At 46.4% G+C, this 27,373-nt stretch overlaps 3 protein-coding genes across 6 annotated transcripts; all 3 read right to left on the bottom strand.

The window, feature by feature from the left end:
- Nucleotides 1–1,967: 1,967 nt before the first annotated feature.
- Nucleotides 1,968–11,702, bottom strand: LOC136103947 (cytochrome P450 2J2-like). Of its 3 annotated transcripts, none has more exons than XM_065842470.2 (10): nucleotides 11,572–11,702; nucleotides 6,813–7,116; nucleotides 6,065–6,227; nucleotides 5,763–5,912; nucleotides 5,249–5,409; nucleotides 4,663–4,839; nucleotides 4,279–4,414; nucleotides 3,875–4,062; nucleotides 3,244–3,382; nucleotides 1,968–2,519 (listed from the first exon to the last, which is right to left on the bottom strand). In XM_065842470.2, exons 2-10 carry the CDS (start codon nucleotides 6,999–7,001, stop codon nucleotides 2,344–2,346), a joined length of 1,479 nt encoding a protein of 492 aa, XP_065698542.1. In that variant the 5' UTR covers nucleotides 7,002–7,116; nucleotides 11,572–11,702; the 3' UTR covers nucleotides 1,968–2,343. The 3 variants fall into 3 exon arrangements, with proteins under 3 accessions (XP_065698542.1, XP_065698541.1, XP_071666248.1); XM_065842469.2 differs by lacking the exon at nucleotides 11,572–11,702 and adding an exon at nucleotides 7,454–7,609; XM_071810147.1 differs by lacking the exon at nucleotides 11,572–11,702 and adding an exon at nucleotides 7,457–7,609.
- Nucleotides 11,703–13,584: 1,882 nt separating this feature from the next.
- On the bottom strand, nucleotides 13,585–17,709 carry LOC139828280 (cytochrome P450 2J2-like). Of its 2 annotated transcripts, none has more exons than XM_071810145.1 (8): nucleotides 17,496–17,709; nucleotides 17,192–17,341; nucleotides 16,446–16,606; nucleotides 15,853–16,029; nucleotides 15,456–15,591; nucleotides 15,028–15,215; nucleotides 14,453–14,591; nucleotides 13,585–13,816 (listed from the first exon to the last, which is right to left on the bottom strand). In XM_071810145.1, the coding sequence occupies exons 1-8, from the start codon at nucleotides 17,692–17,694 to the stop codon at nucleotides 13,641–13,643; spliced, it is 1,326 nt and encodes a 441-aa protein (XP_071666246.1). In that variant the 5' UTR covers nucleotides 17,695–17,709; the 3' UTR covers nucleotides 13,585–13,640. The 2 variants fall into 2 exon arrangements, with proteins under 2 accessions (XP_071666246.1, XP_071666247.1); XM_071810146.1 differs by having other exon boundaries at nucleotides 15,456–15,567.
- Nucleotides 17,710–18,684: 975 nt separating this feature from the next.
- On the bottom strand, nucleotides 18,685–26,533 carry LOC139828278 (cytochrome P450 2J2-like). The gene is made up of 10 exons (XM_071810144.1): nucleotides 24,299–26,533; nucleotides 23,634–23,938; nucleotides 22,884–23,046; nucleotides 22,581–22,730; nucleotides 21,840–22,000; nucleotides 21,250–21,426; nucleotides 20,853–20,988; nucleotides 20,416–20,603; nucleotides 20,007–20,145; nucleotides 18,685–19,335 (listed from the first exon to the last, which is right to left on the bottom strand). Exons 2-10 carry the CDS (start codon nucleotides 23,820–23,822, stop codon nucleotides 19,160–19,162), a joined length of 1,479 nt encoding a protein of 492 aa, XP_071666245.1. The 5' UTR covers nucleotides 23,823–23,938; nucleotides 24,299–26,533; the 3' UTR covers nucleotides 18,685–19,159.
- Nucleotides 26,534–27,373: the final 840 nt, after the last annotated feature.

The following is a 27,373-nucleotide window of genomic DNA, read 5'->3' as shown; positions in this document are numbered from 1 at the left end:
GATGAAAAACACATTGGTTTTTAATATTGCAAACTCTAGATTATATCTGATGTTTAATCATGCCACCATGTTATGTTTGGGATTTTTATGGTTTGTTTGTCTGCTTTATAATTTATTTGAGGCCGTAATATTTACTGACACTTATCAGTTAAACGCATTCTTAATGAATTCACCTGTCTGCCTTAATGTTTTCAAAGAATAAAAGGTAGATTTTCTGTAGGATTCAGGAAAACATAACCCAAAAAGCATGTTGTCCTTGTTTAAATGCCAGTTAACTAACACATGCTACATGCTCTTATGTTTGACAGGATGTTAAAATTAACAAAACAGCTTTCACTAGGAAACCTTTAAAGATTCTATCCTCTTAATCCTTTCCCATTTTATGGCTGTTAATGACACTTACTGTTTCTATGAAGTGTTGTATTCTCATTTGCTTAAGCTGTGAACACTACCATTACAAAACTTGCTTTATCATTGCAAAAAATGCATGCTCTACATGAAGCTGTTGAGGTTTTTTTTTGCCTGTGTGCTTGCTTTCTCATGGCACCTGAAGCCGCTTCTTGCACAACCATTCAGTGCTGAGCGCACGGCAGTGCTGTGTTAGTGTGCTGCCCAGCGCCATCCTGCTGCTGATTGTGAAGTACCAGCAAGATGGAGAGCACCTTTGCACTGATCCTTACAGTTTTCTGTATGGTGTCCATGGTATCCTGAGTGGAAGCACCAGATTCTCTCCATATCATGTCGTCTGCCTTTACTGTGGTTTCAGTTACAAAAATATGTCTTTTTGATGAGCTGCTATTCCTTTAGTGCTTCACAGTGGACATACACTGAAGCATCTGTATCCTTATGTAAATTACATTCTAAAATTTCTAGACACTCAACTTTTTCATAAACTAATTTGTTGACATACAGCTGTCTTGCTTCATTTCTTCCCAGCTGGACAGGTCTGACAATGTTGATGCTGTTTTATCTGCACCAGGTGACTGCCCTCCAGGATGAAAGAAGCAGCTTGATATCAGAAATTGAGATTATGAAGCACAGGCCAGAGCAGTTAGATGAGTCTCTTGATGATCCAAATACTGCAGTGCCAAAGAAGAATATTCATGCAGTTACAGCTGGAACAACTACGAGGAGAAAACTGCAGGTATGAAATGATTTCTCTCAGAAATCCCTCACTTGCCATGTCAAATCTACCCTGAGAATTGATCGGGGGTGTGCTGTGACGTGGTTTCCTGCAGCCGGCCCCGGTCCCGCTGCTGGCAGCTGCAGCTCCCTGTGCTCAGGGACCTTGCTGGGGTCCCACGGTGCAACTGTTACTGAATCGATGCATTTACTGGTGTGAACCATCGGTTGTGAATCCTGGGACTGTTTCACCTTGCATGTGATGGTTTAAAATGATCAAAATTTGCTGCTGGGACCCTTTTCTTCACAAGGCAGTTGAGTGCAGCAGGCTCAGCCATGCACTGTGTGTTGCTGGAGCTCACCCCTGTGCCCCCTGGGCACACCAGGCACTCGGTGATGCCAGGCAGGTAAATAGGTAGGACTTGGCAGGTTCTAAGAGGCAGGACCTAACACGTCTGTAGCTACAAGCACAGATGATTTATTGAGGGGTCTGTCAGAGTGGAGAGCACTGTGCTCCATGGGGGTGTCACAGTGTTGTTGCTGTGACATACCAGGACCTGGCCACAGGCTTTGGTGTCTTCCCTGCTTGTTTTCTTGTCCTGTCAGGGTCAGTGATTTTATTCAGTTCTGTAGGAATTGCCTTTGCTGTTACAGTGCCAACCTCTCTGCTACTGGAGAGCAATGCCGCGGGGACATGGGTCGGGTGCTGTGCGGCTGCCTCTGCCCCGGTGGGCTCGCAGCCCCCTGTTCCCCTCCCAAAACATGGGGCAGGATGAAGGCTACAGCCAGTGCTGGAAATGGCCTGTGGTGGTCTTCACTTTACAGAATGCTCCATGACAAAAATGTTTTTGTAAGGATTTATTAATGCACATGAAAGATGAGGAGTGATTTTTTTTCTTTTAACAGCTTACATGTCACGTATAACAGAATCTAAAAATGTTGAAAGGCCCAAGCTCCTCTTATATTTACTGTGCCCTATCGCAAGGGCACTTCTGTGCCCTGGCAGATTCCAGGCTGGTCACCTTTCCCATGTGATACAGAGTGAAAAGTCTGCTTCTAAAAGGAAATGATTTTGCAGTTGATTGAAAAGAAACCAACAAACCACCCAGTCTCTTCCTGGAGACAGATGGTTGTTAACCCTGCCCGGGGGAGCCAACTAGGGCTCGTTTTCAGCATCCATGGCAAAGGATTTTCCCTGTGAGGACAGTGGCCAAGGCTTCCCTACCGAGGCACAGCACAGATCTTGTAGGGTTTTGGGCCCAGTGTGATGCTCATCTTGAACTGGAGGCTGAGTGTGGTGTCCGGTGGTGCCTGGAAGGTGAATTTCTGGAGCAAAGCCGTGAAGAAGAGGAAGAGCTCGGTGCGGGCCAGCAGCTCACCTGGGCAGGAGCGCTTCCCTGCGGAGACAGTCACCCATGGCTTCCTCAGCCTGCGCTGGCTGCCCAGCTGCTTTTGCTGCCACAACAGCCTCTGCCTTCCCTTAGCACCACAGCCGAGGCACGTAACCCCCTTTCCTGGATGAGTTTTGCATCCCCACTGAGTTCCCCAATAACCACATTAGCATTACAGCACGGGCTGTGTCCCCAGTTGCAGGATTTTGAGGGCATGTGTGTGTAACCGTATGTACAGGCATTGAATCCTCCCCTGCTTGGATAAGCTGCGCTGACACAAACGGCCTGGACATGCACATGCTGGGAGAAGTGGTTTGTTTGAGCTACGCCAAACAGAGGGGACAGAGGGGACAGAGAGGGAGTCGAGAAAGAGAGGTGGTAAATGGCACAAGAAAGAGAGGTAGTAAAAGGAGTGTCCTTGGGGAAGCTGTTGTGTGGGTCCCCTGTGATGGCAACAGTGCAGCCTCCAGTGATCTCAGCCAGGTGGGAGCAGGAGCCAAGGGCAATGCTCTGCTTGGTGAAGGTGTTTCTACAGTCTTTGACAGTTTTATTGTCTTTTCTTCATCCTCATCTGTCTTATGTAGGTGAAGTTGGACAAGAAAGAACTCAGAGTGTGGTTGTGATGCTTTGTGGCCATGTGAGCACTGCTTGAGCAGCATCTCCCAGGGTGCAGTTGGCATTCACATCCCAGTGCATAAGCTCAGAAGCAGCAAATTCCAGCAAATCTTACCTATGGAAAATGGTATAAAAGCCTCTCTTCTCCAGAACTGACCATCCTTCAGGAAATGCCCGGGGTTAAAAGTGTCAGGGGTTTCCCACTCGTTCTTGTCAAACATCACAGAGGTTAAATTTGCAATCAAACCAGTGCCCTAAGAGGATAAAAAGAAATGTAAATTGAACTGAGAGCACGTGAGGCATTTAATTTTGAGTCTATTCTCCGTGAAGAACATTCATATTCAAATTCTGCTGCAATCATTTGTCCAGCACCCCTGCATGGGCAGATTTCCTACTCCTTGTGTGTTCAGACGTGTGATGTTTACAAACCCACATATTTCCCTCATCAGCATCACTTTTATCTACTCTAGTCTTGGGCTCAAGTTCCTGTAAAAGCTGTGAGATGCAATCTGTGCCTCAACGGTGTGTGCAGTGGGGGTGTCATCCCAAATGGCACTGTACCACTCAGTGTGCTGGAGAACATTGTTTGGATGGCAAAAATACATGTTCAATAGGAGTGCACTGTGGCCAGTGCAGAGTAGCTCTGTCTCTACTCCTGTCTGCACAGGATGGACCTGGGCTGGTGAAACGTTCCTGGGGAACAGGGAGTCATTCGCTTAAGTCTCATTGCTCAGCTGTGGGATTACCTTTGGTATGCGGAAGCCATCCACAACTGTGTCCTTCACTGTCAGTCTTGGCAATGTGAAAGGGGCAATGTTGCCTCTCCTCTGCACTTCATGGATGACGGCGTTGGTGTAGGGCATGTTGCTCCTGTCATCCAGGGCTGGCTGCCGCGCCTGCCCAATGACCGTGTCGATCTCTGCTTGCACACGGGCTGGTGGGAAAGAGCAGGGATCAGACAAGCTACAACACAAAAAAAAACAAACTAAACCAAAAAACCAACCCGCAGTACAATGTGGGGTTGTTGCAGTGTGGATACTTCTTTATGTGAGTGCCATGAGAATAATGATTTCTCGCTCAAAAAGAAACTGTCTCACTAATTTGTGAAGGCTAACAGCAAGGAAAAGTGCTGACCTTTCTATAGTAGTACCTTGAATTTCCGGATACATGGCCATAAACAGCAGAGCCCAGCGGATGGTTGTTGAAGTGGTCTCAGTCCCAGCTAAAAACAAGTCGAGTGCACATGCCACAAGGTTTTCCTCCTGGAAGGTGCCATCGCCATTGTCCTTCACAAAAAGATGTGTTAGTGACGCATTAACACTCAGGGCTGCCCTGACACCAGGCTTAGTCCAAGTCAACCCCAGGCATTTTGGCAGAAACTGCTGGCCCCCTGCACCTCCATCCTGTCGATGGGTGATGTCCATCCTAAGCTCATAACTGGCCACAGGCAGCTCAGATGGAGAATTTGGGCTCGTTTCTCATCCCTCTGGATTTCTAAGCTCCGCTGCAGAGGGCTTTGCTCTGCGGTGCTGACCTTGGCTATCTCCTGCAGGTAGCAGTCGATGAAGTCCCGGCTCTCCGAGGGGTTCCAGTCCTCCTTGTGTTTGTCAATCCTCTCTTTCACGAAATTTCTCATCAACCTCCAGTTTTTAAAAAAGGTTTGATGTGATCCAGGGAAGAACTTTAGTATAGATGGGAAGGAGTTGTACAGCTTTGGAGAGAAGAGGTGAAATTCAAATTGAATAAAGGACGGAAAAGACTCTTCATTTGTTAAACCTGAGGAGCCTGCAGTGCCACACTGACTAAATTGCTGGAGTTGGTGGAAATAGTTGATCTCTGGTAGAGTTTGACAAGGGATTGGTATTCCTGTCACAGAGAGACTCGCACTACCTGGCATTACAGCAGGCAGGTTGGCAGTTAAGGGGCAGGAAAGGGAATGTTGGGTGAGATGACAAGAGCATTGCAGAGCTGGAAGAAAAGGGCAGAAATAAATTATGGGAATATCGAATGACAACCAAGTTTAGTGATGAAAAAGCTACAGGTTTTGGGGCTGACTCCACAGGACAAGCTACAGCACTGCAAAAGTCCGCTATGTCCATGTTGGTGGCAGGAGGCTGTACCTGGCTCATGATGGTCCTGCTTTTGGTAATGCTCTCATCTATCAGCCGCAGCAATTTTTGGAAGTCCTCATCATGGTATTCAAAGCGATTGCCAAAGGTGATGGAGCAGATGATGTTTGAAACGGCGTTATTGATTTTAAAGTGAGGGTCGAAAGAATTACCTGCAGAAGACAAAGAGAATGATCAATTTTCTTCGAGTCTTACCAGAAAAGAACAAGAAAACACAGTTGTCAGAAGTAAACTATTCAGCAAATAGGAGTGAAATGAGTGGTCCCTTACGGGCACCCTCCTGCATTCCCAGGATGCCTCACCACCCCAGGATCTGGCCAAGACTGCAGATTAGCTACAGGCATTCACCAGTCAGTCTGAAGGAAAATCACCTGTAAAAGGGAGCTGGGATGCTGGCAGTGTGCTAGCATTGCTTGCAAGGTAAGGTATTTTTCAGTATGCAGTGACTAATGAGTCATACTGGTTTTTGCCTTCATCTCAGCTTATAAGGGGACATGGCACTTACCCTGCTCATCCCCAAACGCATCCACGAGGTACCGGCACTCCTCCTGGATGCGCTTCTCCAGGCTCCTCTTCCCCAAGCCGAAGTTTCGGAGGGTGGACAAGGTGAACCTCCTCTGCTGCTTCCACAAGTGCCCGTTGGAAGACAGCAGTCCTGCCGGAAACACGACACTGTGATACAAGGCAGATCCTACCACCGAGGACAAAAAGCTCCAGGGCTCTGCCTTACGTGTACCTGTGTTGAACCTCTGCTGGGTCACTGATTTGACCTTACAGCTGAGATCTGTGTCCTAAGAGATAACTCACCCCTGTTGCTGAAGACCTCCTTGTAAAGGGCCATTTCAGGGCGATCCAGGAAATTTTCTCCTTGGTTTACAAGAACTTCCTTAACCATCCGCAGCCCATTAACAAACACAAAGGATGCCGTGCCCATCTCCAAGCCGAAGATGTCCCCATATTTTTCATTAAGCTGGGAGGGGGATCAAATAAATTTGAGTTACATTTGCAATTAGTGTGTCTGTCAGGATAGGGTTGGCCTGGCATATGACATAAGTGAAAATAAGGGAAGCTGAGAATAGGAGACGAGACAGGGTGTTTCTAAAAATGCCTGCTTGTCTGTATGTGGTCTGTTTTCTTTCCTCTTTTCCCAAATCACAGATGAGGAGTTGGAGCTTATTGGCCATAAATCAAGCAAAACTCTGCCAGTTTGATCTTCCAGTCCTGTGTTTTTCCAGCTTTTGTTTCTCTCCCTTCCCAAATACCCTCCCAGTGCCCACTGAGACCTACGGGGCACCTACAGCTGTGACAGCATCCGTGTTGTCAGGCCTTGCCCTTTACCCAGAGGGTTGCTTCCCAGTTGTCCCCTTCTTCATGCCGGGGCAAACTTCATCCACGTTGCTGCCGACTGAGGGCAAATGTCCTGCTCGCCCTGGGGTGAGCTCCTGCAAGTCCTCCTGGGCCATGGGGTTCGGGTTAACCCCGTCCCCACACTGCAAAGGTGGCAGAGACACAACCCCATCTCTCCCCTTCCCTACAGTACCCACCATCCCCTTACCTTCTGTACTGTCATCATGGGATTGCTGAAGTTCATCAGGTAGATGTGCCCCACAATGGGGAGATAGAAGGGTTGTGGAGGGAAGCCTTTGGGTTTTCTGTGCTTCATGTAGTTGGCAACGAGCAGGAACACAATGAGGAAGATGAGGAGCACCTGGATGGAGATGCTGTCCCAGAGGAAACGCAGCATGGTTGGGTGGTGGGGCTCTGCAGGGACGTGTCCTGTGGCAGGTCAGGGCAGGTTGAGCTCAAGGGGCACCAGGGAACCCCAGGGGCAGGGGCAGATGGGCAACGTGCTGGCACAGCTGTGGGTACAGACACAAGACAGCATGGTTAAGACTTCTGCTTTACCAGGTTTCAGTCAGGGCAGCTTGATTAAACCCCTTCCAGATAAAACTCAGCATTTGCTCTGATGTCATTCAAAAAAAAGCAAACACAAACCAAAGCATCCCATCCTCTTCTTTTCCCCTCCCACCTCCCACTGCTGCTTTACGAAAGCCTACTGGTTCTCATCCTTGTCTAAAGGACAGAAAGGAGCTTTGTGGTCCCGGGATTAACTCCTTTCAGCAGTCTCGATGTGCCGTTCCCATGAGCCCACGGCTCGTCACAAGCCCCGCTCTCTCCTCCCCGTGTTTCTCTCACCACCCGTGTCCCAGTGTTGCCTTCTCTGTGCCTGGGAGGTCCAGCTGTTCTCAGCTCCTCGCGATGTCCCCGTTTATGGAAGTTTGTTTTCTAGCACAAATATCACCAGACCAAGCCCCAGGTCAGGGAAGAAAGCTGAGATAAGGTTGTGCAAATCTTTCGCAACCCATCTGACTCAAGACTTTCAGTTTCAGTGCATCCGGTTCATGTAGGGAGGAAGTAAACAGCCGTCCAGGGTCTGCAGCCGTTTCCAAGCACCGTCATTTCCTGGTCTGTGCAGACACGTGCACGCAGAGCAACCTGCTCCTGCCTTTTCTACACCACACAACGGATTCAGCAGCCCTGGTCTAAGTTTTTTCCTCCTGGACATAGTAGTGATTATTCTTTGCTGTTTCTCATGCAGACTGAGTACAGCAGCCACTAAAGGGTGATGAATTTTGCATTAAAAAATAAATAGAATTTTGCCATTTGCTGACAATTGCCCTTTCATGTGGCAAAACTGAGGGTCTCTGGCCAGCCCAGAAGCAGAACTTCTTAGGCTTATGAGGAGCCTCTTGAAGGCTTGGGGAGCAACTGAATTTGGAAGCATTTTAATTCCATTTTTTAATTAAGTTGGTAGTATTAATTAGTTCTATTATATTTGAGGACTTGCCAAGAACTCTTAACTTGGTACTTTTACTTGTGTAATTGGCCAGGTAACTAAACCACCAGTTAATTGACTTTTGACCTCCAGGGTTTTGCCAGAACAATGTATGGTACTCTTCCTAAAGTGCACAACTTCATTTCTGTAAATAATCTATAGGTCTTTTGCATATACTTTTTTAAATGCTATCTACTTTAAATTAAATGTAGGTGTATTCAGAGAAGAATCTGGGATTCCAAGTATGTAATAATTCATAGCTTAATGCTGTCAGTTGAGAAGACAAATGTTCATTTCTTGACATTTTTGAATCCTTTCATCCAAGCAAAGACTGGAGAAGGTCTAGAAATAATACTGTAATTCCTGAGTAAGAAGAAAAGCTCTTTAATTGGTGACAAACTTACTGTGTACATCTTTGTACTGGAGATCAGTGAGAGCTGTGTTAATGTTCCCATGGTGTGCTTAATGGCAATTAACATGACAGAACGAAGCGTGATATTTATTCAGTGAAGTCCTGTCCTCTGGCTCACTGTGTTTTAACTTGACTAGGGGGTACCAATAACTACAAGAGATCACAAGGCTATCCAGTAAGATGTACTGCTAACTTGGTTCATTTGCAGAAGGGAAAAAAAAGAAGTCATCTTATTCTAGATTTGGTTTAATATTTTACGAACCAACAGGTGTATTACGTTTTGATATATTTAAGGAATGCAAGACCATGGTGGTAAATACAGTGGTACTCTGTAGAAAATGAATTTACAAATATTTATACTCTAATTTAACCTCCTTTTTCTGTGGCTTCTTGTACCTCATGAGCAAGGAAATAACGGCTCCTTCTACAAGTGAAAACGGAGACTAATTAGAAAGACAACACCTACTGAAGTGGTAGATTGCTTTCTGCTTTGTTTCTTACATCTGTTTGTCTGATAGACTTGTAAATGATGATCACAAACTGCTTCTTAATATTGCATTCTCTAGGTTAGGTTGCAGAATACGTTTAATCAAGTCCAGTTATACCTTAGTTATAGATCCACTGCCCACCTCATTGTAATGAATCTTACTTTGTTAAGGTAGCTATTAAATCATCATGATTTGTATCAACTGTTAGATAATGTCTGAAACAATGGAAAAAAACCCCTACTAACTCCCTCCTTTGGGAAGAGGGGACAACAGTTCACAACGACTAGAGGAAAACCTGAAGAACTTTGCAGAATCAGAGAGGTTTCGAATATTCAGTATATGGGAAACTCATTTGGATCATAAAGGATATATAATTGTGAAGTGGGAGGCTGTGAACTTGAATTTTTAGTACATACAGGGGCTACCCTATCCCTTTTAGATTTTACCCTGAAAATTCCAGGACTGAAGATGATAGAGTCGTAATACATGGGGTAGCGGGAGGCGGAGACAGAATTCTGAGTAAGCTGTTGTTGGTAATAATTGGGAATAAGAGTGTTTGGGGCAGGTTCATATTGGCAGAGGACTCCCCAGTGTGCTTATTAGGAAGGGATCTTTTACAGACCCTGGATGTGGAGTTGAGATTGTCACCCAAGGGGACAGATCTCATAATCATGGGAATGCGTGTGATCATGGGAAATTTGAAAGATGAGTTTAAAATATCAGAATCATTCAAATCAGTACCTACAAAACTGTGAGGTAAAACTAGCACTGATGCAGGGTTGCTGGCTTCAGCTAAACCCATAAACATAAAAACAAAGGGAGGAACCTCGCCAGCTTTGAAACTGTATTCTATCTCTCAAGAGGCAGAGAAAATCATTTAGAAGCAGATAAACTGATACTTGGCCCAAGGGATTTTGAAAGTATGTCTGTTGCTCTATAATACTCCCTGTGAGAAAGAACAGACTAGATAAAGCTGGGGATCTGGAATATCGGTTTGTGCAAGATTTACAGGAAATTAAACAGCACGTAGAAACACCACACACAGTGGGACCTAATCTCCGTGTCATATTCTTTCAAATACTGCACTGGGCAAAGTATTTTACTGTGATCTAACTGCTGCTTTTTTAGTATTCTGTTAGAGGGCAGCCAACTCCTATTTGCTTTTCCATGCAAGGGACAACAAATGACCTGGACATGATTCCCACAGGGGTTTGCAGGATCCCCTAAAATTTTTTTGCAAATCCTGAAGAATGATTTAAAAGACATAGAATTACCAGAAGAATCTGTTCTTGTACAATATGTAGATGATTTGCTGCTAGTAAGTAAGGATGAAACTGCTTGTATGATAGACACTGTACATCTTTGTACTGCTCTTGCAGAAAAAGGACATCATCCATCTCCATCCAAACTCTAGCTGTGTCAGAAAGAGGTCAGACACCTAAGCTTTAAGGAAAGGGCAATGGGTGATAAATCCAGAGAGAGTAGAAGCTATAATTAAGCTCCCGTGGGCAATCACAAAGAAACAGTTATGAGGCTTCCTCAGAGCTGTAGGATTTTGTCAACCATTGATTCCTGGATTAGAAGAATTAACAAAACCCCTGAGAGAGGCAACAAGAAGTAGAACCTATAAGGTGGGTCCTGGAGAGAGAGAAAGCCTTTAGAGCAATAAAACGTCCTCTGGCTTCTGCTCCCACCCTTAGGATCCCAGATTATACAAACCCCTTCAACTTCTGTGTGCATGAACACAAAGGGACAGGCAGCGTGGTAGTAATACCAAAATTAGGACCTCACCAGAGACCAGGCACATGATATTCTGCTTAATTAGATCCAGTTGCAGCAGGATCACCAACCTGTATCAAATCGGTAGCAGCAGCAGCAGCAGCTACAATATTAGAAAGAAGTCATCCCCTCATTTTAAGATACCTGATAACAGTTTCATGTTGGGCATGAAGTGGAAATACTGCTCAAACAGTATGCGACCCAAGCGTTATCTCCACAACGGGCATACCAGTATGAACTAATCCTTCCAATGGCAGATAATGTAATTTTGAAAAGGTGTGTTACTCTGAATCCAGCAACCTTAATGCCCTTACCTGATGATGGAGAAGAGCACCAGCAATGTGAGCAGGTGACACTCATTTCAAGTAAATCATTAACAGATATAACTGACGTCCCTTTACATAACCCAGATCTGTAGATGGTTCATCCTACTACCAGCATTGATGATGATGGACTGCATACGCATTAGTCAGCCAAGGACCAGTAACGGAGGCTGATCCTCTCCCATCAAGGATGAGTGCACAAGGTGCAGAACTACTTGTAAATAAATTCACTTGTAAGGTCTGAGTCTTCCTTGATGATTTCCAAGAGTATAAGAAAGGTAGGTTTTCTGTAGGATTCAGGAAAACATTAACCCAAAAAGCATATTGCCCTGTTTACATGCCAGTTAACTAACATGTGCTACACACTCTTATGTTTGACAGGTTATTAAAATTAACACAACAGCTTTCACTAGAAAACCTTTAAAGGTACCATGCTCTTAATCCTTTCCCATTTTATGGCTGTTAATGACACTTACTGTTTCAATGAAGTGTTGTATTCTCATTTGCTTAAGCTGTGAGCGCCAGTTATTCTCCATATCACGTTTTCTACCTTTATCATAGTTTAGTTTTTTGAGCGGTGGAGGAACACGCAGGTCAACTCAATATGAGTGATAAAGCATAGTTCGATTTATTAGCCCGAATAGCATATACTTATACAGTTCACGATAATTATGCATACCTGTCACCTACTAATTGGCTTAAGCTCTAACAGTACATTTGCATGGTCCTCCTACTTGCAGCTGCTAGCTATGTTTATTCTACATTGTAGTGCTCTTGAAAGCTGTTTGTGAAATTCTGCCAAGGTCTCAGTGACCTTGCTGATTTTACTGAAACAGTCAGTGGTTCCCACTGTGGCCTAGTTTTGCTTCTTATGCTAAGGCCTTCAGAATAGGCTCCGCTCGTACAACTGTCCCTTATTTTTAAGCCATTCTCCAACATAGTTTCAGTTACAAAAATTTGTCTCCTTGTACAGGGACTTTTTCTTTGCCATTTCTTAACTGTCATATAGTAAAGGATCTCTACGCTTATGGAAATCACATTCTAAAATTTCTCGACACTCTTTTTCATAAACAAATTTTGTGATGTACAGCTGTCTTGCTTCAGTTCTTCCCAGATGGACAGGTCTGACAATGTTGACGCTGTTTTATCAGCACCAGGCGACTGCCCTCCAGGATGAAAGAAACAGCTTGGTGTCAGAAATTGAGATTATGAAGGACAGGCCAGAGCATCTAGATAACTCTCTGGATGATCCAGATGCTGCAGTGACGAAGAAGTATTTTCATGTACAGTTGCGGCTGTAGCAAGTGCAAGAAGAAATCTGAGGTATGAAATGATTTCTTTCAGAAATCCCTCGTCATATCAAATCTACCCTGAGAATTGATCGGGGGTGTGCTGTGACGTGGGTTCCTGCAGCCGGCCCCGGTCCCACTCCTGGGAGCTGCAGCTCCCTGTGCTCAGGGACCTTGCTGGGGTCCCACGGTGCAACTGTTACTGAGTCGATGCATTTACTGGCGTGAACCATCAGTTGTGAATCCTGGGACTGTTTCACCTTGCATGTGATGGATTAAAATGATTGAAATCTGCTGCCGGTATTTTCCCGGGGACCCTTTTCTTCACAAGGCTGTTGAGTGCAGCAGGCTCAGCCATGCACTGTGTGTTGCTGGAGCTCATCCCTCTGCCCCCTGGGCACACCAGGCACTCGGTGATGCCGGGCAGGTAAATGGGGAGGATTTAGCAAGTTCTAAGGGCAGTACCTAAAACTTCTACAGCTACAAGTACAGATGATTTATTGAGGGGTCTGTCAGAGTGCAGAGCACTGTGCTCCATGGGGGTGTCACAGTGTTGTTGCTGTGACATGCCAGGACCCGGCCGCAGGCTTTAATGGTTTCCCTGGTAGTTTTCTTGTCCTGTCAGGGTCAGTGATTTTATTCAGTTCTGTAGGAATTGCCTTTGCTGTTACAGTGCCAGCCTCTCTGCTACTGGAGAGCAATGCCGCAGGGACATGGGTCGGGTGCTGTGCAGCTGCCTCTACCCCGGTGGGCTCACAGCCCCCTGTTCCATTCCTGGAACATAGGGCAGGGCTGAAGGCTACAGCCAGTGCTGGAAATGGCCTGTGGTGGTATTCACTTTGAAGAATACTTCATGACAAAAACGTTTTGGTAAGGATTTATTGGTACACATGATAGAAATGTGTTGGAGTGACTTTTTTTTTGTTTTTTAAATGGGATAAGAGAATCTAAAACCGTGGCATATTAGTAGGTCAAGTACGAACGGCCCAAGCTCCTCCCTCATTGACAGTGCCCTATCGCAAGACTAAAAGTGCCCTGGCAGATCCCAGGCTGATCACTCTTCCCATGTGATACAGAGTGAGAAGTCTGCTTGTAAAAGAATTTATTTTGCAGTTGCTTGAAAAGAAACCAACAAACTGTCCGGTGTCTCTCTGGAGCCAGGTGGTTGTTACCACCACCCAGGGGAGCAGTCGAGGGCTCATTTCCAGCATCCCTAACAAAGGATTTTCCCTGTGAGGACGGTGGCCAAGGCTTCCTTACCGAGGCACAGCACAGATCTTGTAGGGCTTTGGGGTAAGCGTGATGCCCAGCTTGAACTGGAGGCCGAGTGTGGTGTCCGGTGGCACCTGGAAGGTGAATTTCTGGAGCAAAGCCGTGAAGAAGAGGAAGAGCTCGGTGCGGGCCAGCAGCTCACCTGGGCAGGAGCGCTTCCCTGCGGAGACAGTCACCCATGGCTTCCTCAGCCTGCGCTGGTTGCCCAGTTCCTTTGCTGCCACAACAGCCTCTGCCTTCCCTTAGCACCATGGTCCAGGCATGTTACCCCCTTTCCTGGATGAGTTTTGCATCTAAAGTTAACTCCCCAATAACAGCATTAGCGTTACAGCACGGGCTGCATCCCCAGTTACAGGACTTTAGAGGGCACATGCGTGTAACCGTATGTACAGGCACTGAATCCTCCCCTGCATAGATAAGCTGTGCTTGCACACACGGTCTGGATGTGCCCATGCTGGGAGAAGTGGTTGGTTTGAGCTACGCCAAAGAGAGGGGACAGAGAAGGTGTATGATGGTGGTATGGGAAAGAGGGGTGGTAAAAGGAATGTCCTTGGGGAAGCTGTTGTCTGGGTCCCCTGTGATGGCAACAGTGAAGCCTCTAGTGACCTCGGCCATGTGGGAGCAAGAGCACAAGGCAATGCTCTGCTTGGTGAAGCTGTTTCTAGGGTATCTGGCATTTTTATGGGTTGTCCCTGTGAGCACTGCTTGAGCAGCAACTCCCAGGGCGCAGCCAACATTGGCCTTTTCCTCATCTCATTGTCTCAGCACCAAAGCATCAAAATCCAACAAATCTTACCTATAGCAAACGGTACAAAAGACTCTCTTTTCCAGAACTGACCATCTTTCAGGAAATGCCCGGGGTTAAAAGCATCAGGAGTTTCCCACTCGTTCTGGTCAAACATCACAGAGGTTAAATTTGTGAGCACAGTAGTGCCCTAAGAGGAGAAAAAGAAAAATAAATTGCACTTTATTACTGAGAGCTGGAGGAGCCTTTGTATTTCCAAGTCTCCCCTCGGTTAGGAACATCTGTAGTCAAATTCTGCTAATTCTTGTCCGGAGACTCAGTGATGATAGACCCTCGTTTTTGCTTCTTCAGCATCACTTTTATCTGCTCTCGTCTTGGGCCCAAGTTTCTGTAAAAGCTGTGAGATGGCATCTGTACCTCAACAGTGTGTGCAGTGGGGGTGTCACCCCCAGCACTCTGCACCACTCAGTGTGCTGGAGAACATTGTTTGGATGGTAAAAACGGTGGCCAGGGCTGAGTGACTCTGTCTCTACTCGTGTCTGCACAGGATGGACCTGGCCCAGTGAAACATACCTGGGGAATGGGGAGTCTCTTGCTAAAGTCCCATTGCTCAGCAGTGGGGTTACCTTTGGTATGCGGAAACCATCCACAACTGTGTCCTTCACTGTCATTCTTGGCACACCGAAAGGGACAATGTTGCTTTTCCTCTGCACTTCGTGGATGACGGCGCTGGTGTAGGGCATGTTGCTCCTGTCATCCAGGGCTGGCTGCCGCCCCTGCCCGATGACCGTGTCGATCTCTGCTTGCACGCGGGCTGGTGGAAAAGAGCAGGGATCAGACAAGGTACAAGTGAAAAAACCAAAACTAATCAAAACCACCTTGGAACAACGTGGGGTGATTGATGTGAGACTGACATGGGAAATCTGACACAGTTTGCACTGATTTTTTGTGTGAATACAGGGAGATTAACCATTTATCTGTCATGAAAAAAAGGGTCTTACAAAGCTGCAAGGGCTAAAATAATTAAAAAGTGCTGATAATTTAATGATTGTACCTTGAATTTCTGGATACATGGCCATATACAGCAATGCCCAGCGGATAGTTGTTGAAGTGGTCTCAGTCCCGGCTAACAGCAAGTCGACTGCACATGCCATGAGGTTTTCCTCCTGGAAGATGCCATTGCCGTTGTCCTTCACAAAAAGATGTATTAGTGATGCACGAACAGTGAGGGCTGCCCTGACACCAGGCTTAGTCCAAGTCAACCCCAAGCATTTTGGCAGAAACTGCTGGCCCCCTGCACCTCCATCCTCTAGATGGGTGCCCTGAACCTGATGTTCATCCTAAGCCCATAACTGGCCACAGAAGCAACTCAGATGGAGAATTTGGGCTCATTTCTCATCCCTCTGGATTTCTAAGCTCCGCTGCAGAGGGCTTTGCTCTGCGGTGCTGACCTTGGCTATCTCCTGCAGGTAGCAGTCGATGAAGTCCCGGCTCTCCGAGGGGTTCCAGTCCTCCTTGTGTTTGTCAATCCTCTCTTTCACAAAACTTTTCAGTAATCTTGAGTTTCTAAAAATGGATTGGTGGGCTCCAGGGAAGAACTTTATTATGGATGGGAAAGCATTGTACAGCTTTGGAGAGAACAGGAGAGAGGCAAATTGAATAGAGGATGGAAACAGACCTTCTGATATCAAAACCTGAGGAGCCTACAGGGCCTAGCTGAGTGAATTGCTGGAGTTGGTGGAAATAGCTGATCTCTGGTAGAGGTTGAGAAGCGATTGGTATTCCTGTCACTCCAAAGAGATTCATGCACTACCTGTCATTACAGCAGGCAGGCTGGCAGTTTATGGGTAGGCAAGGTGGTGTTGTGTGAGAGAGTGGCATGAACATTGAACAGCTGGAAAAAAGGCAGAAATAAATTATGGTAATAGTGAATGGCAATAAATTTTGCTGCTGAAAACGCTAGAGATATTGAGGTTGACTGTGCAGGAGAAACTATAGCACTGCAAAAGTGCACACTGCCCATGTTGGTGGCAGGAGTCTGTACCTGGCTCATGATGGCCCCGTTAAGGGTAAGGGTTTCATCTATCAGCTGCAGCAATTTTTGGAAGTCCTCATCATGGTATTCAAAGCGATTGCCAAAGGTGATGGAGCAGATGATGTTTGAAACGGCGTTATTGATTTTAAAGTGAGGGTCAAAAGGATCCCCTGCAGAATGCAAAGGGAATGATAAATTTTCTTTGAGTCTTACCAGAAAAGAACAAGAAAACACAGTTGTTATATATCATCTAGTCAACAAATAGAAGCGAAATGAGTGGCCCCTGATGGGCACCCTCCTGTGTCACTGTGTTCCCAGGACTCCTCACCACCCCAGGATCTGGCCAAGCTTGGCTGGACAGCCCCATTGTGCAGCAAACATCCCACCCTTTGTCCCATTTCAGTCAGACTGTGGAGAAGTTTGTTTAGGTTGGAAAGCCAGGTCTGCAGAAGAGCAGACATCACATGACTTCATGGGAAACATTGGTGCCTACACACACGGGATGTTCTGGAGATCTCCAAGAGAGCAGCAGGCTGAAGGTGGGCTATGAATGATGGTTTGGGGGTTACCCAGATGCCTTCTCTTCTCAGTCTAAGGGAAAATCACCTGTAAAAGGGAGCTGGGGTGCTGGCAGGGTGCTAGCATCTTTTTCAAGGTGAGGCATTTTTCAGCATGCAGTGACTCATGAGTGAAATTGTAACATACCGTACTGGTTTCTGCCTTCATCACAGCTTATGAGGGGACATGGCACTTACCCTGCTCCTCCCCAAACGCATCCACGAGGTACCGGCACTCCTCCTGGATGCGCTCCTCCAGACTCCTCTTCCCCAAGCCAAAGTTTCGGAGGGTGGACAAGGTGAACCTCCTCTGCTGCTTCCACAAGTGCCCGTTGGAAGACAGCAGCCCTGCCACAGACACAACACTGTGAGCCAAGGCAGATCCCTCCATTGAGGGGGGAAAATGCTCTAGGGCTCTGCCTTATGTCCAGCTGTGCTGGACCTCTGCAGGGTCAGCGCTTTGATTTTATGGCTGAGATCTGTGTCCTGAGGGAGAACTCACCCCTGTTGCTGAAGATCTCCTGACTAAGATGCATTTCAGGGCGATCGAGGAAATTTTCCCCTTGGTTTACAAGAACTTCCCTAAGCATCCGCAGCCCATTAATGATCACAAATGATTCAGTGCCCATGTCCACGCCGAAGATGTCACCATATTTTTCAATAAGCTGGGAGGATGAGAAAAAAAACACAAGGAGTTGCATTTGCAATCAGTGTGTCTGTCATGACAGGGATGGCCTGGCAGGACACACAAGTGAAAATAAGGGAAGCTGAGAGCAGGAGGGGAGACAGGGTGTTTGCGCAAGTGTCTGCTTGTCTGTGTGGTCTTTTTTCCTTTCCTCTTTTCCCAAATCACAGATGAGAGACTTGTAAATGATGACCATGAGGAAACTGTTTCTAATACTGTATACTCTAAGTATCTGATACTTAATCTAATTTTGTCACCATGATATGTTTAGGGGATTATAAAACTGTGTTTATTTGAAGCCCTAATATTGACTGACACTTCTCAGTTAAACTATTTCACTAGTAAGGTCTCTGTCTTTCTTGGTGTTTTCCGAGAGTATAAGAAAGATAGGTTTTCTGTAGGATTCAGGAAAACATAACCTAAGAAGTATATTGTCCCTGTTTAAATAGCAGTTAACTAACATGCTACATGCTGTTATGTTTGATGGGATGTTAAAATTAACAAAACCAGGTTTCAATAGAAAGCTTTTAAAGGTTCTGTTGTCTTAATCCTTTTCCATTTTATGGCTGTTAATGACACTTATTACTTTTATAGCTACAAGTGCAGATGATTTATTCAGGGTTCTGTCAGAGTGGAGAGCACTTTGCTCCATGTGGGTGTCACAGTGTTGTTGCTGTGACACACCTGACCCAGCCATAGACTTTGATGTTTTCCGTGCTAGGCTGATTGTCCTGTCAGGATCAGTGATGTTCATCAGTTCTGTAGGAATTGCCTTTGCTGTTACAGTGCCAGCCTCTCTGCTACTGGAGAGCAATGCTGCAGGGACATGGGTCGGGTGCTGTGCGGCTGCCTCTGCCTGGTGGTCTTCCAGCCCCCTGCCAAAAACATGGGGGCAGGGCTGAAGGCTACAGTCGGTGCTGGAAATGGCGTGTGTTGGTTTTCACTTTGTACAGGATCTCATGACAAAAGAGTTTTGGTAAGGATTTACAGATGCACAAGAATAAGATGTATTTGAGTGACTTTTTTAATGGATTACTAGTCAAGGATAACAAAGACCAGTTAGCAATGAGTACTTGCATGAATGTTTTAAAGCAAAGGCTTGTAGTGCTCTTTCACAACTCACAGCCACAGCCTGAACACTGCAGTCTCTAAAGTGTTGCTCCTTCTCCTGCCACTGGGAAGTGTGGCCATTCATGATGAAAGCAGGAAAGGCCCAAGCCCCTCACTGATTTACAGTGCACTATTGCAAGCCTGAAAGTGCCCTGGCAGATCGCAGGCTGATCACTTTTCCCATGTGATACAAAGTGCAAAGTCTGCTTGTAAAAGAAATTATTTTGCAATTGCTTGGAAAGAAACCAACAAAATGCCCAGCTACCCAGAGATGGGTGGTTGTTCCCACCAACCCAGGGGAGCAGCTGAGGTCTCGTTTTCAGGATTCGTAACAAAGGATTTTCCCTGTGAGGACGGTGGCCAAGGCTTCCCTACCGAGGCACAGCACAAATCTTGTAGGGTTTTGGGCCCCATGTGATGCCCATCTTGGACTGGAGGCTCAGTGTGGTGTCCGGTGGTGCCTGGAAGGTGAATTTCTGGAGCAGAGCCGTGAAGAAGAGGAAGAGCTCGGTGCGGGCCAGCAGCTCACCCGGGCAGGAGCGCTTCCCTGCGGAGACAGTCACCCATGGCTTCCTCAGCCTGTGCTGGCTGCCCAGCTGCTCTTGCTGCCACAACAGCCTCTGCCTTCCCTTAGCACCACGGCCCAGGCACATTACCCCCTTTCCTGGATGACTTCTGCATCCCCACTGAGCTCCCAAATAACAGCATTAGCATTACAGCATGGGCTGCATTCCCAGTTACAGGACTTTTGAGCGCGCATGTGTGTAACCGTATGTACAGGCACTGAATCCTCCCCTGCTTAGATAAGCTGTGCTGACACGCACGGTCTGGACGTGCCCATGCTGGGAGAAGTGGTTGGTTTGAGCTACGCCAAAGAGAGGGGACAGAGAAGGTGTATGATGGTGGTATGGGAAAGAGGGGTGGTAAAAGGAATGTCCTTGGGGAAGCTGTTGTCTGGGTCCCCTGTGATGGCAACAGTGAAGCCTCCAGTGACCTCAGCCATGTGGGAGCAGGATCCTAGGGCAATGCTCTGCTTTGGGGACCGTGTTTCTAGGTTCTCTAGCATTTTTACGGAGTGTCCATGGGAGTACTTCTTGAGCAGCACCTCCCAGCAACATCTGTCCTTTCCATCACTGTTTTCCTCTTGTCCTCACTATGTAGAGGGAATCTCTGTTTCAGTGCAGAAGTACAGAAACACCAAATTCCAGCAATTCTTACCTATGGAAAATGGTATAAAAGCCTCTCTTCTCCAGAACTGACCATCCTTCAGGAAATGCCCGGGGTTAAAAATGTCAGGAGTTTCCCATTCCTTCTTGTCAAACAACACAGAGGTGAAATTTGTGAGCACACTAGTGCCCTAAGAGGAGAAAATCAACTTGTTAATTCTGCTGCATGCATCATCAGTGTTTCCTGCCTCTTCTCTGCTCAGAGGCTCAATGATTATGGACCCAGATTTTTCCATCATCAGCATCACTTTTATCTGCTCTAGTCTTGGGCCCATTGTTTGGATGGCAAAAATACACTCTGTCTCTACTCCTGTCTGCACAGGATGGACCTGGCCCGGTGAAATGTGCCTGGGGAATGGGGAGTCTCTTGCTAAAGTCTCACTGCTCAGCAGTGGGGTTACCTTTGGTATGCGGAAGCCATCCACGACTGTGTCCTTCACTGTCATTCTTGGCCCGCCAAAAGGACTGATGTTGCCTTTCCTCTGCACTTCGTGGATGACGGCGCTGGTGTAGGGCATGTTGCTCCTGTCATCCAGGGCTGGCTGCCGCCCCTGCCCGATGACCGTGTTGATCTCTGCTTGCACGCGGGCTGGTGGGAGAGAGCAGGGATCAGACAAGGTACAAGGGAAAAAAAAAAACAACAAGATCACCTTGGAACAATGTGGGGTGCTTCCTGTGAGGGTCCCCCAAAGACTGACATGGATAACCTGCCTCTGTTCGCACCTCTTTTTTGTGTGAGTACAGGGAGAATTCCCATTTCTCTCTCACAAAAAAGAGGGTCTTACTAAGCTGTGAGGGATAAAATAATGAAAAAGTGCTGACAGTTCACTGATTGTACCTTGAATTTCTGGATACATGGCCATAAACAGCAGAGCCCAGCGGATGGTTGTTGAAGTGGTCTCGGTCCCAGCTAAGAACAAGTCAACTGCACATGCCATGAGGTTTTCCTCCTGGAAGATGCCATCGCTGTTGTTCTTCACAAAAAGATGTGTTAGTGACACACAAACAGCGAGGGCTGCCCTGACACCAGGCTTAGTCCAAGTCAACCCCAAGCATTTTGGCAGAAACTGCTAGCCCCCTGCACCTCCATCCTCTAGATGGGTGCCCTGAACCTGATGTCCATCCTAAGCTCATAAGTGGCCACAGAGGCAATTCAGATGGAGAATTTGGGCTCATTTCTCATCCCTCTGGATTTCTAAGCCCCGCTGCAGAGGGCTTTGCTCTGCGGTGCTGACCTTGGCTATCTCCTGCAGGTAGCAGTCGATGAAGTCCCGGCTCTCCGAGGGGTTCCAGTCCTCCTTGTGTTTGTTGATCCTCTCTTTCACAAAATTTCTCATCAACCTTGAGTTTTTAAAAACGGTTTGGTGGGCTCCAGGGAAGAACTTTATTATGGATGGGAAAGCGTTGTACAGCTTTGGAGAGAACAGGAGAGAGATAAATGGAATAGAGGATGGAAATAGACCTTCTGATATCAAAACCTGAGGAGCCTACAGGGCCTAGCTGAGTGAATTGCTGGTGTTGGTGGAAACAGCTGAACTCCAAGAGAGCTTGACAAGAGATTGGTATTTCTGTCACAGAGAGACTCATGCACTACCTGTCATTACAGCAGCCGGGTTGGCAGTTTATGGGTAGGAAAGGTGATGTTGGGTGAGAATGACAAGCACATTGCACAGCTGGAAAAAAAGGGCAGAGAGAAATTAGGGGAACAGCGAATGACAACCAAGTTTTCTGATGAAAAACCTACAGGCTTTGAGGTTGACTCCACAGGAGAAACCATGTCACTGCAAAAGTGCACACTGCCTGTGTTGGCTACAGGAGTCTGTACCTGGCTCATGGTGGCCCCGCTGAGGGTAAGGGTCTCGTCTATCAGCTGCAGCAATTTTTGGAAGTTCTCATCATGGTAGTCAAAGCGATTGCCAAAGGTGACAGAACAGATGATGTTTGAAACGGCGTTATTGATTTTAAAGTGAGGGTCAAAAGGACTCCCTGCAGAAGGCAACAGGAATGATCAACTGGTCTTACCAGAAAAGCAGAAGAAATTGCAGTTGTCAGAGATAAACTATTCAACAAATAGGAGTGAAATGAGTGGCCCCTGATGGGCATCCTCCTGTATCACTGCACTCCCAGGACTCCTCACCACCCGAGGATCCGGCCAAGCTTAGCTGGGCAGCTCCATTTTGCAGGAAACATCCCACCCTTCATCCCACTTCAGTCAGACTGTGGAGAAGTTTGTTTAGGTTGGAAAGCCAGGTCTGCAGAAGAGCAGACATCATGTGAATTCATTGGAAACATCGGTGCTTATACACACACAGGATGTTCTGGAGATCTCCAAGAGAGCAGCAGGCTGAAGGTGGGCTATGAATAATACTTTGGGGGTTACCCAGCTCCACTCACTCGACAGTCTGAAGGAAAATCACCTGTAAAAGGGAGCTGGGGTGCTGGCAGGGTGCTAGCATCTTTTCCAAGGTGAGGCATTTTTCAGCGTGCAGCAACTCATGAGTGAAATTGTAACATACCGTACTGGTTTCTGCCTTCATCATAGCTTACGAGGGGCCATGGCACTTACCCTGCTCATCCCCAAACGCATCCACGAGGTACCGGCACTCCTCCTGGATGCGCTCCTCCAGGCTCCTCTTCCCCAAGCCGAAGTTTCGGAGGGTGGACAAGGTGAACCTCCTCTGCTGCTTCCACAAGCGCCCATTGGAAGTGAGCACTCCTGCCAGAAACATGGTAATGTAAGCCAAGGCAGATCCCTCCATTGAGGGGGAAAATGCTCGAGGGCTCTGCCTTATGTCCAGCTGTGCTGGACCTCTGCAGGGTCAGCACTTTGATTTTATGGCTGAGATCTGTGTCCTGAGGGAGAACTCACCCCTGTTCTTGAATACCTCCCCAGCAACAGGCAATTCAGGGCGATCGAGGAAGTTTTCCCCTTGGTTTACAAGAACTTCCTTAAGCATCCGCAGCCCATTAATGATCACATATGATTCACTGCCCATGTCCACGCCGAAGATGTCACCATATTTTTCAATAAGCTGGGAGGATGAGAAAAAAAACACAAGGAGTTGCATTTGCAATCAGTGTGTCTGTCATGACAGGGATGGCCTGGCAGGACACACAAGTGAAAATAAGGGAAGCTGAGAGCAGGAGGGGAGACAGGGTGTTTGCGCAAGTGCCTGCTTGTCTGTGTGGTCTTTTTTCCTTTCCTCTTTTCCCAAATCACAGATGAGGAGCTGAAGATTATTTGCCATAAATCACACAAAGCTCTGCCAGTTTGATTTTTCAGTCCTGTGTTTTTCCAGCTTTTGTTTCACTCCCTTCCCAAATACCCTTCCAGTGCACAGTGAGACCTATGGAGCTCCTACAACTGTGACAGCACCCGTGGTGTCAGGGCTTGCCCTTTGCCCAAAGGATTGTTCCACAATTGTCCCCTTCTTCATGCCTGGGCAAACTTCATCCGCGTTGCTGCTGACTAAGGGCAAACCTCCTGCTCGCCCTGGGGTGAGCTCCTGCAAGTCCTCCTGGGCCATGGGGTTCGGGTTACCCCCCTTCCCACACTCCAAAGGTGGCAGAGAAACAACCCCTTCCCTCCCCTTCCCTACAGTACCCACCACCCTGTCACCTTCTGTACTGCCATCATGGGATTGCTGAAGTTCATCAGGTACATGTGCCCCACGATGGGGAGATAGAAAGGTTGTGGAGGGAAGCCCTTGGGCTTTCTGTGCTTCATGTAGTCGGCAACGAGCAGGAACACAACAAGGAAGACGAGGAGCACCTGGATGGAGATGCTCTCCCAGAGGAAACGCAGCATGGTTGGGTGGTGGGGCTCTGCAGGGACGTGTCCTTTGGCAGGTCAGGGCAGGCTGAGATCGTGAGACACCACAGAACCCCAGGGGCCAGTGGCAGATGTGCAACGCGCTGGCACAGCTGTGGGCACAGACACAGGACAGCATGGAGTGGCTTTTGCTGACCTGATCTGGAATCTGCATCCAGAAACCTGTTTTGCCAGATTGGAGTAAGGACAGTTTGATTAAACCTCTTCCAGATAAAATTCAAGCCTTTCCTCTGATCTCTTTAAAAAAAACACACAACAAGAAATCTCACACTCTTGTTTCCACCTCCCACCGCTGCTTTAGAAAACCCCAGGGAATCACGTCCTTGTGTAAAGGACAAAAAGGAGCTTTTTGGGGCCGGGATTAAAACCTTCTGGCAGCCTTGCTGTGCCGTTCCCATGAGCCCATGGCTCATCAGAGGCCTCCATCTCCCTCCTCCCTGTGTTTCTCTCACCGCCCGTGTCCCAGCGCTGCCTTCTTCTGTGCCTGGGAGGTCCAGCTGCTCCAAGTGCCTCTCACTTTCCTCGTTTGAAAAACTTTGTTCGCTAGGTCAAATGGTCATTAAACAAGTCCAAGGTCAGCAGAGACATCAGAGAGAATGTTGCACAAACCTTTCGCAACCCATCTGACTCAAGACTTTCAGTTTCGGTGCATCCGGTTCATGTAGGGAGGAAGTAAACAGCCGTCCAGGGTCTGCAGCTGTTTCCAAGCACCGTCATTTCCTGGTCTGTGCAGACAAGTGCACGCAGAGCAACCTGCTCCTGCCTTTTCTACACCACACAACAGATTCAGCAGCCCTGGTCTAGGTTTTATCCTCCTGGACGTAGCAATGATTATTCTTTGCTGTTTCTCATGCAGGCTGAGTACAGCAGCCACTAAGGGGTGATGAATTTTGCATTAAAAAAAAAAATAAAGTAGAATTTTGCCATTTGCTGACAACTGCCATTTCATGTTGGCAAGACCGAGGGTCTCTGGCCAGCCCAGAAGCAGAACTTCTTAGGCTTATGAGGAGCCTCTTGAAGGCTTGGGGAGCAACTGAATTTGGAAGCATTTTAATTCCTTTTTTTAATTAAGTTGGTAGTATTAATTAGTTCTATCATATTTGAGGACTTGCCCAAGAACTCTTAACTTGGTACGTTTACTTGTGTAATCGGCCAGGTAACTAAACCACCAGTTAATTGACTTTTGACCTCCAGGGTTTTGCCAGAACAATGTATGGTACTCTTCCTAAAGGGCGTAACTCCATTTCTGTAAACAGGTATAAACATTCAGCATGTCAGCAAATGACAAAGGCCTTCACATCCTTGTGTTCCTCGCTGTAGCAAGCTCAAGCATGTACAAAAATCTTTCCTGCCCCGGAAGGCAGTGTCTTAATTCAGCTGTCAGGATAGAAATTTCCTGTGACATAGGTATAACTTCTGGTCTCCAGGAGTTTGTGTGTCATTAGATACTGTAGTCAAACAGCTGATGATTTAATGCTGGGACTCTGGTATCTTCATTTATTTGTGTGTTTGTTGATGTTTAACCATTTAATTTTGTTTCAGAGATGTTGCTTGGTTTGATGCATCTTGGCTAAATCTCATTAAGGATGATGTTGGTGACAACTGGAGAATAAAGGTATTCTAAACTAGAGTTAGTAGAAGTATGTGGGGTTGGATATTGTCTGTCCTGAGAATATCTTGCAGTCCAAAACCCATAGAATTAAGCTCAGACTTCTTAAGTTCTCTTAAAGGAACTTGAACTGTCTGTTGATGGTTTAAGTGCCTTCCAGCATTGCTGCATGAGGATTTTCTCTTGTGATATTTCTCTTCCCCTGTCATTACAAGCTCCTCTGATAGAGCTGCTATGTGAACATATTATTATAGATTATTATTTTATTTCAGCAAAATTAAGAATTTAATAAAACCTATAACCTCATCTTTCATGTGCAAAAATTAGTCCAGTAATCTGAAGAAGATCCTGCAAGGAATTATGGACTATGGTGCTTGATGAGAGTTTTTTAAAGGGTATGATATAGAAAAACTCGCCAGACGATCTTCTGGCTTCCTGGTCTCACCTGGGATTAGTTGTGATAGCAGGTGCTGAGCCCTTCTGTATTGCCAGGACTGGGGCTCTCTGGCCAGCCCAGAAGTAGAACTTCTTCAGGCCTCCAAGGAGCTTTTTGAAGGCTTGGGGAGCAACTGAATTTGGAAGCATTTCATTTCTTTATGTCAGCAGAATTAATTAATTCTTCATATTTGTGGTCTGGCCCAACAACTTTTAATGCACTAGTTTTGCTTTCTCTTGCATAAGTGGTCAGTTAATTAAACCACAGTTCATTGACTTTCAAAACTTGTGGGTTTGCCACAACAATCTTACGGAACTCTTACTAAAGTGCGCAACTTCATTGCACTAATTAATTGATAGGTGTTTTGCATATTTTTTTTAATGCTGTCTATTTTAGTTTAAATGTGGACTCAATCAGAGAAAATTCTGGGATTCCAAGTATGGGAAAGGTCTTTGGCTGCAGTGGATTGAGTGCCCCTTTCCCAAACACACATTCGCACTGAGGGCTGGAGACAAACATTGGGCAGGGTCTTTGCTGGCTCAAGAGAGGCTCAGTGTGTGACATCTGGCTGCCATGTATGAAGCCCTCTAACAGATGAGTTAAAGACATCTGTGTTGTCTACGCCTGGTTGATTCATGGTAGTGCTCTGTATAAAAAGAGCACTACGTGTTTTCAAGCAGCTTTGTAGGAACAGTTTCTTCTGGATCTTTGTGCAAGTGGTATGTTGTGCTATTCAGGCCATTAAGATGAACTTTGTCAGGAGTCACTACAAATTCTTTTTCACAGAACACATAGAGAAGATCAAGACCCTTGAAGACTCTGCTCAATATGTTTTCCTGACTGCTATTCGAGAGGTGAGTAATAATTCACAGCCTCATGCTGTCAGTTGAGAATGCAAATACCCATTTATCGGTCTTTGTGAACTGCTTCATCCACACAAAGTAACAGTGGAACTGGTAGTTGGCTTTAAAGCGTAGATTTCAATTGACTACATTGTCTTTAATGCTATAAATGTCCTGTTGGGAGAGATGAATCCATAAGCCTCTTGTTTGTTGACTAAACAAACCTTCTTTCTGTAGAAGGTCTAGAAATAAAACTGTAATTCCTGAGCAAGAAGTGAAGCCTTTAGTTGTTGACAAACTTACTGTGTACATCTTTGTATTGGAGACAGGATAATGTTCCCATCATGTGCTTAATGGCAGTTAAGGTGACACAAAGTGGGTTAGCTATTGAATTAAGTAAGTGAAGTCCTGTTCTTTGGCTCACTCTATTTTGAACTGACTAGGGGGTAGCAATTGCTTCAATAGAGAGGAGATTCATGCAATAAGATATTACTGTTAATGTGGTTAACGTGAAGAGGAGTGGGCCAAAAATACCATCATCTTATTCTAGATTTGTTGAAATACTTCAGCAACCATGAGCTGTTGTTTCATTATTATAAATAATATATTTTGATATATTGAATGGATGCAAGGCCATGGT

Source organism: Patagioenas fasciata, chromosome 6, assembly GCF_037038585.1.
Source record: "Patagioenas fasciata isolate bPatFas1 chromosome 6, bPatFas1.hap1, whole genome shotgun sequence".
Taxonomy (NCBI): domain Eukaryota; kingdom Metazoa; phylum Chordata; class Aves; order Columbiformes; family Columbidae; genus Patagioenas; species Patagioenas fasciata.
This window is presented reverse-complemented; position numbering and strand designations above follow the sequence as displayed.